The sequence below is a fragment of the Aquarana catesbeiana genome, linkage group LG13, assembly GCF_042186555.1.
Source record: "Aquarana catesbeiana isolate 2022-GZ linkage group LG13, ASM4218655v1, whole genome shotgun sequence".
Taxonomy (NCBI): domain Eukaryota; kingdom Metazoa; phylum Chordata; class Amphibia; order Anura; family Ranidae; genus Aquarana; species Aquarana catesbeiana.
The window spans coordinates 234,323,643-234,339,117 of record NC_133336.1 but is presented as its reverse complement, the minus strand read 5'-3'; the positions used below and the strand labels follow the sequence as shown (position 1 = coordinate 234,339,117).

Here is a 15,475-nt window from a genome sequence, read left to right as displayed (position 1 = left end):
GCTCACCGATTTTCCCAGAAGTCTGCACTGAGATACAAGTCAGATTTCAGGCATCCCCTGCAACAAACATGTCATTTTTGGTCAGATACTCCCAATAGGAAATCCGTCTAAAGGGATGCAGTTTTTCTCATTAGTGCCCTGCAGGTGAAGCAGCTGGTTGATAATTAAGAAACCACTCCCATTAGATTACCTTACCACATGGACACAGACAAATACACAGGGATTTCTTCAGAATAACAAAAGGTAGGAATCTGAAAGAAAGGTTGTTAAAATCCTTGTAATGTGCATAGATCACCCAGAGGGGAATGTTTTTTTCTCAACAAAAGTGGAGTTACTCTTTAAGGTGTTTTGTTATTTTTCCATGCCCTCTGATGCGAACCCCTCTAGGAAGGGCTTAAAGCTGACAGAATCATTTAAGCCGGGGCGGAGAGGTTGCCTTCAATTGATATATCCATTTTAGTTCATGTTGTAATAAGAGCTTATTCCGATTATCCCCTCTTTTTGTTGGGGTGAACTCGATCTGAAGCCATAAAAGACAATTTTGGGAATATACGTTCATGCACCAGTGGAACATGTCTACCGAAAGGAAGATTGGGGTTGCATGTCTTAATGCTTAGTACATGTCTGTATATTCTCCTCCAAAATTCTTGTTTGGTTTTTCTGACATAAAAACATCCACATTCGCAAGTTGGCAAAAAATGCAATACCTTTGCAATTGACACAGTGATGGCCATGAAAGATGGTGTCAGGGATCTGTCAGCACCAGACCAGGACATTTGCATGCGCCTATGCGCCGGCGCGCCCCTGTCCAGATGATACAGCAATCTCCAGCTGTTACTGTGCATCAGCGCGGCGCACGGGTGCGCGGCGCGTGTGTGCGCGTGCGTGGGTGCGTGCGCACGCACGTTAGTGCCATTTTGGCACCAAGGAGCGCATAAGAGTCCTGCTGCAGGGGTGCGCTGCTGTTTCGTATCAGCTCTGTGAACCTGTTAGCCTGCACCTGATTGATCGATTACCATATTGACCCGGCTTGTCTGACCATCCCTCCTTCTCCAATCGGACCCAGCCTACCTGACCCTGCTACTGTTTCTACCAATACCGTTGCTGACCTCTGCCTGCCTACTGACTCTGCTTCTTCCTGCCGTTATTACCCGTCTTGTTTGCCTGCTGATCCGGACTGTCTGACCTTGCTTTTGCCTGCCGTTTGCTTCTGTGCTGTTGCACCTTCAGTTCCAGCACCAGTGATCTCTGCATCTGCATTTTCAGTGCTGCAGCCTGCTGCTCTCTGGTTGCCACCTTACCTGCAGTCCAGCCATCCCTGGAGGGATCTCTACTCTGCTCCAGCTTTAGAGACTTCTACCTCAACAGGCACTCCTACCCCACTGTGCTCACGAGACCACTGTCCCCACTCCAGTGGCTCCTGAACCAGCGTTGTATGAGAGGTCTTCTCCTACAAGTCAGGCTCTACTACCAGGTACCTAACAGATGGTACCATTTGGTAGTCAGATGTTTTTATTGGTTTTTATGAACTGACAGTAGGAGCACCCTCCACATTTAAAGGTTCTCCAGAATCTTTTCTTTCTGCTCCCCTAAATTCACTTTGTACTAATCTGTCCCTGATAGACCTGATACGTCGATAGAAGACTTGAAGATGCTGACAGCTTCTGCAGCAAGGAGAGGAATGCGGCCTACCTGGTCCATGGTCAAAGAGGAAGCTTCCTGAAGGGAGGTAAATGTAATCCCTACACTGTCCCTACTCCTCCGGAACCTTTCTCTACCACTAAGCATTTGTCCCTATCAGATAGGGATCCTGTGTCAACAATAGCCACTCGCATAAAGCGTGCCAAACATGGGAGACAGGGTCTTACATAGACTCTGCCTAACCTAAGTTGGCCACCAAAGTCAAATGAGGCACCAGCTATCCAATCGGACAGCTGTCTATCTATGACTGCAGTAAGTCACAGAGGAACCAAGTTCCCCACAACTTCCTTCCCCTTCTGCATTGCCACTTTAATCGAGTTCCACCTGCAGTGAGGCGTACAGACCGCCTCTGCCTACAAGCGCAATTGGCATTTTTCAGCATAGCCACATCAGAGTGTACATGGGACCTTTAAAAACAGTTTTTTGTTATTGTATTTTATTACTTTTATTTTTTTTAACTTTTTTACGTACCTCTGTTGCTATCACAGCACAGTGGAAGTAACAGGTTCTGTTTAATGAGACATCAGGAGTCTATTATTACGTGCTGTAAAGACGTGATATTTTTGAGCTTGTAGAGTCCGGGGTTGCATTGCTTGCATTTAAAAATCAATAAGGGTTGATTTACAAAAACTGGAGCGTGCAAAAACTGGTGCAGCTCTGCATAGAAACCAATCAGCCTCCAGGTTTTAGGGCCGAATCACACTGGTCCCACATGCGCTCTGACTTCGAGAGCACAAGTCACATGACATGTCAAAATCAATAGTTCCCTATGAGAGCCGTCTTAACTGGTCCAACTTGTGTCGGTCAGATCTGGTATTTGAAAAAGGTTCCTGCACTACTTTGGTCCGACTTGGGCTCAATTTCAGCCCATTGATTTAAATAGACATTGCATCCAAGGCGGATCATCATCTTAACTGATCTGACTTGTGGCATGTGACTTGTGCTCTTAGATCAAGAGTATGAAAATCCTCCTAAAAACAGCATGAGGCCCCCAAATCCATACCAAGCCCTTTGAGTCTGGTATGGATCTTGAGGGGGAACCCAATGCCAAAATTTTAAAAAACATTGGCGTGGGGTCCCCTAAAGACCATAGCAGACCATTTGGCCTGGTTTGGATTTTAAGGGGAAACCCCACGCAAAAAAAACGGCGTGGGGTCCCCCCAAGATCCATACCAGATCCTTATTCGAGCATGCAGCCTGGCAGGTCAGGAAAGAGGAGGACAAGTGAGCGACCCCCCCCTCTTGAACTATACCAGGCCACATGCCCTCAACATGGGGGGTTGGATGCTTTGGGGCGGAGGGCTCCGCCCCCCACCCCAAAGCACCTTGCCCCCATGTTGATGGGGACAAGGGCCTCTTCCTGTCAACCCTGGACAGTGGTTGTTGGGGTTTGCGGGCAGGCGGCTTATCGGAATCTGGAAGCCCCCTTTAACACACTGATGGTGACATCACAAGGGGGCGGGGTCTCCACGCGACGTCACGCCTAATAGCTACATAAGAACTGGCAGACACTGAAGCTGACAGGAGCCAGCATCGGAGGAGGACTTTTTTAAAAATTTTTAGCAGGTCGGGCCGACGCAGGAAGGAGACATTGGCAAAGGAAGCAGAGAGAGAAGACATCTTTGAAGGAAGCGAAGATAGAAGACATTGGCGGACGAAGTGGAGAAAAAAGACATTGTAATTGACATTGGAGCTACAACGGGGGACATTCTTCATTCTTAATAAAGGTCTTGTCAAAAACTGTCTCTTTTTTTGTAACACTTCACTGCATTTTTTGGTGAATGGGCAGGGGGTACAATGTACATCATACTCATTCACATAGGGGGGGCCCCCTTTCTTAAAGGGGGCTTCCAGATTCCGATAAGCCCCCTGCCGCAGACTCCCACAGCCACCGCCCAGGGTTGTTGGGAAGACGCCTCTGTCCCCTTTTAACATCTGCCCCCACGCCCCAAAGCACCCAGCAATCGCTCGCCCCCCCTTTCCTGACCTGCCCGGCTGAGTGCATGGTAGGGGTCCGGTATGGTCTTTGGGGGGACCCCACTCCGTTTTGTTTTTAATTTTGGCATGGGGTTCCCTCTCAAGATCCATACCAGACTTAAAGGACCTGGTATAGATTGGGGGGGGGACCCACGCCTTTTTTTGGGGGGGATAAATTTGGTATGAGGTTTCATCACTTCCAGAGCCAAATGAATTGTTTTGATTGGTCAAAGGACAAGTTGCAATCATTTCAAACCTGATAAAATTTTTTTTTTAAATCATATCCTTTTTATTAGTTTTTCAAATTATACATTGTTCATCGTAACCGGTGTAAAGAACAAAAAGCACATCTTACAATATATGTTTCCCCATATCACCATCAATTACAAAAATATCTTGCCCATCCTTTTTCCGTTAAACCCTCCCCCCACCCCTGTTCCCTTATTCACCCTCCCTCCTCCCCACCAGTTGCTTATGTTAAAATCCTAAGCTTGGTAAGACTTAATACCCCAATAAGAGTACTGTGCACACTGCTTATTCCCTAATATCTGTTCCCTCGTGCAAATCTTCCTTTCCTCGTTACGATTTTATATTTCCCTATTCTCTCCCTGACACCACATGCCCCAAATCCCTATGAACTTCCCATAGCTTCCCCTTCTAATATAAATAGTCCTTTCTATTCCCACTAGTGCGTTCATAGTACTAACCCATTCTTCAGGGGTAGGGGGCGTTGTTGATAACCATGCTTTTGCGATCAGTTTCCTGGCCTGGTATAAGCATCGTACAATTCCTATTCCTGTGTGGCCTTCCCCCATATCCTCTTTAATTAGCCCCAGGACACAAACCTTAGCCTCGGGCTCCAGCCTTATCCCAAACCTAGCCTCTATGATGTTTAGGATCTCGGTCCAGTACCTAACTAGCTTCGGGCATCTCCACATAATGTGTATAAGATCGCCCGTATCTAAACATCTGGGGCATTTGTCGTCTGGTCTACGACCCATTCTATGCAACCTCTTGGGGGTGTAGTAGGCTCTGTGCACAAGCAAGAGGTGCGACGCCTGCTGCGACGGAGAGAGGGACACCAGTGGACCAAGCTCCAATATTCTCCCCCACTGATCATCACTCAACTCAAACCTGATAAAATTAAAGTCGCATGTAAGTTGGACATGAAATCGCAAGTCAAAGTCAGATCGGACTTCTGTGTCCATTCTCTAGTAAATCAACCCCAATGCATTGATGTATTATTGAATACAGAGTTTTATTAATTTGTGCCTTTTATAAAACTGTTTATCTTTCTCTGGATTTTTATTTTAGACATACCATTATGAAAAATAAAGTTCTAAAAAAAATTCAGTCTGCAGCAGAACGTGGATCCTCAGACATCCTATTTCTTCTGGGAAATCTGAACATAATGGCTAATAATTGCAATGTATCTCTGTGTCTAGGTGTTCCATGGCATGACTGGGATTCTACTGTAGAAGAACTAAGAGAGAGCAAGAAGATGGCAACGCGCATTAGAAGCATTAGAAGAGCCTTCCAAGGGCTTTTTGGGAGTAGAAAAGCCATCATTCCTGGTAATCAGAAACCAGTTGCTGTTTGCCTTTTATACAGTGTGTGTGTGTGTGTGTGTGTGTATAGATATATATATCTATATATATATATATCTATATATATCTTTAGTAACTTTTTAAATATTGTTGCAAATGAACCCATTGCTATACATGATAGTTTACATGAATTAAATCTACGTGGGTACAGCTGTGTTTTCTCATCATATACAGTATCTCACAAAAGTGAGTACACCCCTCACATTTTTGTAAATATTTTATTCTATCTTTTCATGTGACAACACTGAAGTAATGACACTTTGCTACAATGTCAAGTAGTGAGTGTACAGCTTGTTTAACAGTGTAAATTTGCTCTCTCCTCAAAATAACTCAACACACAGCCATTAATGTCTAAACTGCTGGCAACAAAAGTGAGTACACCTCTAAGTGAAAATGTCCAAATTGGGCCCAAAGTTTTACTATTTTGTGTGGCCACCATTATTTTCCAGCACTGCCTTAACCCTCTTTGGCATGGAGTTCACCAGTGTCACTGGAGTCCTCTTTCACTCCTTCATGACGACATCACGGAGATGGTGGATGTTAGAGACCTTGCGCTTCTCCACCTTCCATTTGAGGATGCCCCACAGATGCTCAATAGGGTTTAGGTCTGCAGACATGCTTGGCCAGTCCATCACCTTTACCCTCAGCTTCTTTAGCAAGGCAGTGGCCGTCTTGGAGGTGTGTTTGGGGTCGTTATGTTGGAATACTGCCCTGCGGCCCAGTCTCCGAAGAGAGGGGATCATGCTCTGCTCATGCTCAGTATGTCACAGTACATGTTGGCATTCATGGTTCCCTCAATGAACTGTAGCTCCGCAGTGCCGACAGCACTCATGCAGCCCCAGACCATGACACTCCCACCACCATGCTCGACTGTAGGCAAGACACACTTGTCTTTGTACTCCTCACCTGGTTGCCGCCACACATGCTTAACACCATCTGAACCAAATAAGTTTATCTTGGTCTCATCAGACCACAGGACATGGTTCTAGTAATCCATGTCCTTAGTCTGCTTGTCTTCAGCAAACTTTTTGCATGTTTTCTTGCTATCATCTTTAGAAGAGGTTTCCTCTGAGATGACAGCCATGCAGACCAATTTGATGCAGTATTCGGCGTATGGTCTGAGCACTGACAGGCTGACCCCCCCATCCCTTCAACCTCTGCAGCAATGCTGGCAGCACTCATGTCTATTTCCCAAAGAGAACCTCTGGATATGACGCTGAGCATGTGCACTCAACTGCTTTGGTTGACCATGGCGAGGCCTGTTCTAAGTGGAACCTGTCCTGTCAAACCGCTGTATGGTCTTGGCCACCGTGCTGCAGCTCAGTTTCAGGGTCTTGGCAATCTTCTTATAGTCTAGGCCATCTTTATGTAGAGCAACAATTCTTTTTTTTTAGATCCTCAGAGAGTTCTTTGCCATGAGGTGCCATGTTGAACTTCCAATGACCAGTATGAGAGAGTGAGAGCGAAAACACCAAATTTAAACACACCTACTCCCCAGTCACACCTGAGACCTTGTAACACTAATGAGTCACATGACACCGGGAGGGAAAATGGCTAATTGGGCCCAATTTGGACATTTTCTGTTAGGGGTGTACTCACTTTTGTTGCCAGCGGTTTAGACATCAATGGCTGTGTGTTGGGTTATTTTGAGAGAACAGCAAATTTACACTGTTATACAAGCTGTACACTCACTACTTTACATTGTAGCGTCATTTCTTCAGTGTTGTTACATAAAAAGATAGAATAAAATATTTACAAAAATGTGAGGGGTGTACTCACTTTTGTGAGATACTGTGTGTGTGTGTGTATATATATATATATATATATATATATATATATATTGTATATACGGGCTGTTTTCTGTTTAGCAATGGTACAGTGATTGAGCTTTAGGCCCGTGTTTCACATGGGGTGGACTCTACCAGGAGCCATGGGGTGTGCCATGGGGTGTGCCTGTGCAGTGCCGATTTTCCCTACTGCCCCAGCTTCCCCCTTTGTTGGGGGTGCTGACTTCCCTCCTCTCCTCTCCCCCCGTCTGCTGTGAGGATGAAGAGCAGGGGAAGGGGCTAGTCAATATGTCATTTACTGGCCCCTTCCTTTTCATGAACATAGTAAACACACTCACTCACTGTGTTCATTCATACCTAAAGCATAGTAAAGTGTTTTACTGACTAAGTAAGTGTTTACTATGCTTCAGTTTGTGAATGAACAGTAAGCCGCTCAGCATGGAGTACTTCCCATTCATTCACTGTCCAATGCCAGGGAAAGGCATGTGTGTTTGAGCTTTGGGGTAGACACCCGAATGCAATAGGCTGCGCACACCCATGACCAGGAGTCTGCCTGCTCAGCGAGGAATCTGTCTGTTAATCCTCGCTGAGCAGGCTGATGGCTTGTCCGCCTTGGCTTCGCTTATGCAGATCGGGCACAGACACAGCCTGCTGTCCTTTATGGCAGGATTGGATTGGATGTCAGTGGGTATAAAGGGGCACATGTCCATTGACACCCGCTGCTCCATGGAGGGCAATGGATGGTTAGATCAGGTCCGTCTGTTTCTCTTGTCTCTGAACAATTCTAAGGACAGAGCTCTGTCAGAGGACTTCATTGATACTGGTGTGGTGATAGTTTGGGGGTAGATAGCTCCTCAAGATCAATGGTCTGAAAGATATGACAGTAAATGACAAGTCATTGCATAGCTGACATTAGTGCAAATGGGGTAATATGATTGGCTCTGCTTAGACAGACTTTTTTTAGAGTGTATGTATAGACAAAACCCTAACAGGTTATTGATGTTTGCAGGGCCGGTGCAAGGATTTTTGTCTACAAAGGCAAAGATGAATTTTTCTGATATTTGTATTCAGCATTCCTCCAAATCTCACTGGAAGGATGATGAAATCATCATCACTAAGGATGAGCCGAACACCCCCCAGTTCAGTTCGCACCAGAACTTGCGAACAGACCAAAACTTTGCACGAACGCTGGAACCCCATTGACGTCTATGGGACTGGAACGTTTGAAATCAAAAGTTCTCATTTTAAAGGCTAATTTGCATGATATTGTCCTAAAAAGCGTTTGGGGACCCAGGTCCTGCCCCAGGGGACATGTATCAATGCAAAAAAAAGTTTTAAAAACTGCCGTTTTTTCGGGAGCAGTGATTTTAATAATGCTTAAAGTGAAACAATAAAAGTGTAATGTTCCTTTAAATTTTGTACCTGGGGGGGTGTCTATAGTATGCCTGTAAAGGGGCGCATGTTTCCCGTGTTTAGAACAGTCTGACAGCAAAATGACATTTCAAAGGAAAAAAGTCATTAAAAAAGTCTAAACACGGGAAACATGCGCCTCGTTACAGGCATACTATAGACACCCCCCAGGTACGAAATTTACAGGAATATTACACTTTTATGCCCCGTACACACGGTCGGACTTTGTTCGAACATTCCAACAACAAAATCCTAGGATTTTTTCCGACGGATGTTGGCTCAAACTTGTCTTACATACACACAGTCACACAAAGTTGTCGGAAAATCCGATCATCCTGAACGCGGTTACATAAAACACATATGCCGGGACTATAAACGGGGCAGTGGCCAATAGCTTTCATCTCTTTATTTATTCTGAGCATGCGTGGCACTTTGTCTGTCGGATTTGTGTACACGCGATCGGAATTTCCGACAACGGATTTTGTTGTCGGAAAATTTTATATCCTGCTCTCAAACTTTGTGTGTCGGAAAATCCGATGGAAAATGTCCGATGGAGCCCACACACGGTCGGAATTTCCGACAACACGCTTCCATCGGAAAATCCGATCGTGTGTACGGGGCATTATTGTTTGACTTTAAGCATTATTAAAATCACTGCTCCCGAAAAAACGTCCGTTTTTAAAACTTTTTTTTGCATTGATACATGTCCCCTGGGGCATGACCCAGGTCCCCAAACACTTTTTATGACAATACCATGCATATAAACCTTTAAAATAGCACTTTTGATTTCTCCCATAGACTTTTAAAGGGTGTTTTCCGTGGCTTTTGAATTTGCCGCGAACACCCCAAATTGTTCGCTGTTCGGCGAACTGGCGAACAGCCGATGTTCGAGTCGAACATGACTTTGACTCGAACTCGAAGCTCATCCCTAATCATCACCTAGGCACTGTGGGAGAAAGCTGAACAGTGGCGGCCCATCCATTAGGGGCGCGCGGGCACCACCCCTCTATCTATGCATCCAGCCCCCTAATCTACATGCAAGGCGCTGGACGCATGGATTCCAATGGGGGGGGGGTTTGAAGCACGTGATTAGAGCCAAGACTCTAATAGGCTTGAAAAAAGGATGGGCTCAGAGCACTGCGACAATACCAAATGAATATTCACTATTGTAACACTGATTCTCCTCCCGGCAATTAGGAAGCGGGTCTTGAGACCCGTCACCTGATTGGCCGAAAGGAGTTCCGATCAGATTGGCCACCAGGAGGAGGAGGGAGGAGGCACAAGAGAGATACGCCCAGAGAGAAGCCGACGCCGCTTGGAGCATTGCTTGCGAGATGGCGTAAGATCTACTGACTGACCGGGGGTGGGTGCCCTCCGTGAATTGATCGACCGGGGGGGGGGTGGATCGTTTGCCACCCCCCAAAAAAAAACACCAGCTGCCACTGAAGCTGGATATAATGTAAGGCTGGGTACAGATGAGTTGAAATTGCTGGTTCAGCAAGGACTGTCTGAATTCTGATCTGTATTTTGCCCTCCCTGTTTCACTGTAGTCAAATAGTACATTGACTTCTGAAGAATGGACACACTGTAAAACTTTGATCGATCAATGGCTGCAGCCAATCAGCTGGGATAAATGATAATGGACTTCACTCAACTGGAGAGCAGCACCGTGTAGTGTCAAAATTAAAATACTTTTAGGTGGGGTGCAACATGGTGTGGTGGCAGTAATACACTCAGTCTCAGTGTGATGAAAAAACTTGTATTGAAATTATGCAGAGACAGTTCACAGATAATCTGGTGGGTAGGCACCCCAGCCAGGAACACTCACAGTTTCAAAAGCATGCAGAGAGCAGGATTCAGCTGAACTGACAGCGCCTTTTGAGAGGGGAAGAATGCAGGCCGGCTGTCTTGTGCCCAAACAGAAAGGTGTCCAGAGAGGTTGTGAGTCCTATGCTTTTCCTCCTGACCAGGAACCTTTCCCTGCTACTAGTCCTGTCCCTATGCTGCCAATTGGCAAAATGCATGCCAAAACTGGGAGCCAGGGCCCTAAAAATGCTCTGCCTGACCCACGATGGCTGCTGGAGTCACATGGGGTGGCAGTATCTAATAGGATAGCTTCCCCAGTGACCCAGGAAACCATAGAGGAACCATGTTTCTCTTGACTTTCTCCCTAACTGCAGAAGATCACCACCTGCAGTGGAAAAAGTAGATTGTACCTGCCTGCATACTGAAGGAGACATTGCTGATGATAGGTTAAGTATTGCCACCAGAAATGTGTATTATTTTAACTGTATGCATTTTTAATTTAAGTTTATTTTTAATAATCTGTAGTTGGGTTTTAGATGGTTAAAAGCCCCCGGTTACAAACAAGCTTGATTATGAAAAGCTCTCAGTAAGGGTTCATAGATCGTTAGCTTGGGATGTACAAATATAAATCCCCAATCACAGAGCAATACATATAATGGTCCTTTTAGTGATTCCTGCTTCCTATGCTCCTTATAAAAATGTAATTTGTTACATACCCACCAATTGCAGAACACTGATCCGGAATTGGGATAAACATTTGTGATGGAAGTTAATTCACATCATTTATAAATCTGGTTTTTAGGAAGGGCAAAAAATATATTTCTGTGTGTTCTTCTAGAAGACATCAGGAGGTTCCGTCGTCGGCTGTCTAAGTATGACGATCCATTACTGAGGAGGATATACGAGTATTACAGAGATGATCTGGCCTACATCCTGGAGAACATGGATCCTCATGCCTTACTGGTAGAACTAAAATCTCAGAATGTTTTAAACACAGATGTAAGATATTTCTAAATTCCCTACAGCAAAATATGTATAGTATGGGTGTCAATAGTAATAAACCTGGATTTCCCCGGTCATTTATAATTGTACATCATATCACTGCATACTGATAATAAACAACTAATTTTATAATAAGTTCACAAGATAAATGTAATCACATCAAAACTTCATTACATCCCACATAAAACTTTTAACGCCATTTGCACAATTATTACCACCAGAATACAATTATACACTATGGGGTGTATTATAAAACAGCAAACATTATCCGCGGTGTTACATTGTTTCTTTTGCCATCATAAATACCTCACATCCATAACTTCATATACATGTTAGACATGATTCCTCTTCATGTTAATTGGACATGAGCAGCAAAATTTGCTGTAAATGTTTTATGTTTTACAAAATGTAAATGTTTTCCAAATTTTTATCAAAATGTATTTTTTTAAAAAAAGTTTTTCCTATGAAAGCTATGAGCACAACTGCCATTTGTGTCTCACAGGTCCTCACTTGGCCTGGCAACATTCATATGTTGTACTTTCTAGAAAATAAAACATTTAAAAAAAAGTAAAGCCCTCAAAATGTCAAAAAATATGTAAAAACGTATAAAAAAGCAGCCAAATGATCAGTATGTCTTTGCTTGACCTTGCAGATCACAAGCTTTTTTTTTTCTTGATTTAAAAAAACTTTAACCACTTGTTGCAAAACCACGTACCTGTACATCATTCTGCTTCAAGTCGTTGACAGTCAGCTTTCTAGTAATAACAATCAATGCGGCTAAGCAGCTGCTCAGCTGTTATTACAAGCAGCCGGAGGCTACATCCCCCTCCCCAATCCCGCCACCTTCTGCGGTTTGCCCAGGCTCTCCCCTCCCACCGGGAAACCCGAGCCACCAGGCGGCACAACGACAAAGCTGAAATTGGCTTTGATTGGGTCTCGGATGTAGTAACTCAGAAGCGATGTCACAACATCACTTCCGGTTTACTCGGCAGCCAACGGCACCAGTTTTAAAAAATCCAAAGTATTCAAAAACTTTGAACTTGGCATTTTTAATACATTCAAGTGCAGAGGAGGGGTTTGGGGTCTTTTAGATCTGTGATCAGCCGAGTCTCATAGACTCGGTGATCACAGAGCGCACCGCTCGCGACCCACAGGGATGCGCTGGCTTGGGAGGAACGTCGGATGCCTTCCTGGCAATTAAAGCCATCTTTCAGCTAAAGCGCGGGCGGCAAGTAGTTTAAAAATATATATATATATCGAAGTGACATTTCAAACTGCAATAATGGAATAATAATAACTTATCGTCTCCAGAAATACGAGTCAATGGAAAAAGACCCATCTTCCTTCTCTCACACCTTGTTACAAGATATTCAGGATCGTGGAAGAGAAGCTGTGATTGGACTCTGGGATTGTCTCTGTGCACTACAGAAAGATCATCCTCATCCTAACTTTTTGGCGGTTTTTGATGAAATCAGACACACAGGTAACAGGCTTTGTGTTTTCAGTCATCATTGTTATAAAATAATGACTGACACCAAGCAGTGGCGTCACTATGGGGTGGCTATTGAGGCTAGAGCCCCGAATCTGGGGCCCATAGCCCCGAGTCACGGGCTGACCCTACTGTGAGAGTGTCGCAGGCTGCCTGACAGCGCTTCCCGCACAGCTGTGGCACTTTCACTGAGTCTGCAATCTGTGCTTCCCTGACATCCACAGCCAGGAGATCAGTGTGAGAGTGAGTCTCCTCCCTTGCTCCGCTCATATCATAGAGTCGGGAGGAACTTTCTCACACAAGCTCCTGAGCAGGTGAGTACAGACCATGGAGGAGGGGGAGGGGGGAAACTCTGTAATACCCTAGCCTATCTTCTATATACCCAACCTGTCTGTATACCCAGCCTCTCTGTATACCCAGCCTCTCTGTATATACACTAACCTCTCTGTATACCCAGCCTCTCTGTATACCTAGCCTCTCTGTATATGCAGCCTCTCTGTATATACGCTAACCTCTCTGTATACCCAGCCTATCTGTATAATGTATAGGGAAAAACCAAGCTTAACTTACCGACCAGCCCGCAGACCACCAAATAACCTGTCTAATAGTATGCGTTAAAAGCAGGGGTTTAGTCTGCACATATTTGCAAATGCATGTGTAAGCCACAGAGCCTTGTCAAGGCACCCTGGTATCTGTGGTAGCTAACACTAACTTATAAGTGTCCCCACAGTGGAGGCGCATGCATTCTGATGGATGGGTGAGAGCAGGTGGACTGAAGGGCAGCCACCCCTTCTTAAAGGTACAGGGGCACACTGAACACCCAGCATATAGCACAATGGCTGCAAAGGTGTCAGTGCATTGCCTGACCAAAAAACACAACAGTGATACAAAAAAGTAGCCACTTGCCCCCATCTATAGCTGGCTATCGCAGTAAGAAGCATTGGAAGGCTAACAACAGGTATAAACAAAGCCAAGGATAAATCCAAGAGAAAAACCAAGCTTAACTTACCGACCAGCCCGCAGACAACCAAATAACCTGTCTAACAGTATGCGTAAAAAGCAGAGGTTTAGTCTGCACACATTTGCAAATGCATGCGTAAGCCACAGAGCCTCGTCAAGGCGCCCTGGTATCTGTGGTACCTAACACTAACTTATGTGTGTCCCCACAGTGGAGGTGCATGCATTCTGATGGAATACGTGAGAGCAGAATGCATGCGCCTCCACTGTAGGGACACTCATAAGTTAGTATATCTCTGTATACCCAGCCTCTCTGTATACCCAGCCTCTCTGTATACATAGCCTCTCTGTATACCCAGTCTCTCTGTATACCCAGTCTCTCTGTATACCCAGCCTCTCTGTATGCCTAGCATCTCTGTATTGCCAGCCTGTCTGTATAACCAGCCTCTCTGTATATACACTAGCCTCTCTGTATACCTAGCCTTTCTGTATACCTAGCCTCTCTGTATATACACTAGCCTCTCTGTATGCCCAGACTCTCTGTATACCCAGTCTCTATGCATACCTAGCCTCTCTGTATATACACTAGCCTCTCTGTATACCCAGCCTCTCTGTATACCTAGCCTCTCTGTATACCTAGCCTTTCTGTATACCCAGCCTCTCTGTATACCTAGCCTCTCTATATACCCAGCCTCTCTGTATATACACTAGCCTCTCTGTATACCTAGCCTTTCTGTATACCCAACCTCTCTGTATACCTAGCCTCTCTGTATACCCAGCCTCTCTGTATACCTAGCCTCTCTGTATACCCAGCCTCTCTGTATATACACTAGCCTCTCTGTATACCCAGCCTCTCTGTATACACTAGCCTCTCTGTATACCTAGCCTCTCTGTATACACTAGCCGCTCTGTATACCCAGCCTCGCTGTATACACTAGCCTCTCTGTATACCATAGCCTCTCTGTATACCCCAGCCTCTCTGTATACCCAGCCTCTCTGTATATACACTAGCCTCTCTGTAAACCCAGCCTCTCTGTAAACCCAGCCTCTCTGCATACCCAGCCTCTCTGTATATACACTAGTGTCAGGAAAGGTTCCATCCGCTGGTAATATCATTTGGTGTGCAGTGCTGATGTCCACCAGCAGGTGTCTCCTGGCAATTTGGAACTGTCAGGAGAGCTTTTCCCTGCTGGTAATATGTCATCTTTGGGCCGCAGTACTGGCGTCCACCAGCGGATGGATCCTGGCAGTGTGGAGCAGATAGCACCTCCTGCGATCAGGTGTCACCTGAGGCTAATTGTAGGTGTGCATATAAATACCCGGAAAGCATTCACATGCTTGCCCTGGTATCTTCCTTGTGCCCTGATCCATACCTGTGACCTGTAAACCTGACCCTGAACCTGACCCTGAACCTGTACCTGTACCCGATCCCATCCTGATCCTGTCCCTCCTGTGTACCTGTTCCCTTGTAGTCTGATCCCATCCATCATCTCCCTCTCCTGTCCTGTCCCTGTTCATCTGCTGATCTGCTGTGTATGACCCTGGCCTGGCTAACGTGTTTGATTTTGGTACTTCCCTTTGGCTGTATATATTATCTGTTGTCTGTGGGTTTCTGTTGGTTGGTTGAGCACTATTTGTATTTGTGGTGTTTACTTATTACGACTTATCCTTAATAAACTTTATTATCATTCACTTATATACGTCTTGGTGTCCTCTGTCGCAGATCACATGGTTCTGGT

General features: G+C 45.2%; 1 protein-coding gene across 2 annotated transcripts in view; it reads left to right on the top strand.

Annotated features, from left to right (window-relative positions):
* Positions 1 to 15,475, top strand: part of LOC141116962 (NACHT, LRR and PYD domains-containing protein 3-like) — a 138,483-nt gene that overhangs the window by 41,807 nt on the left and 81,201 nt on the right. Inside the window, exons 1-4 of one of the 2 annotated variants that reach the window (XM_073609490.1) lie at positions 1,595 to 1,729; positions 5,124 to 5,252; positions 11,127 to 11,287; positions 12,602 to 12,773. In XM_073609490.1, the coding sequence (XP_073465591.1) occupies positions 5,180 to 5,252; positions 11,127 to 11,287; positions 12,602 to 12,773 (406 nt within the window). In that variant the 5' untranslated portion in view covers positions 1,595 to 1,729; positions 5,124 to 5,179. Of the gene's footprint in view, positions 1 to 1,594; positions 1,730 to 5,123; positions 5,253 to 11,126; positions 11,288 to 12,601; positions 12,774 to 15,475 lie in introns of those variants that run through there. The other variant, XM_073609489.1, reaches the window with a different exon arrangement.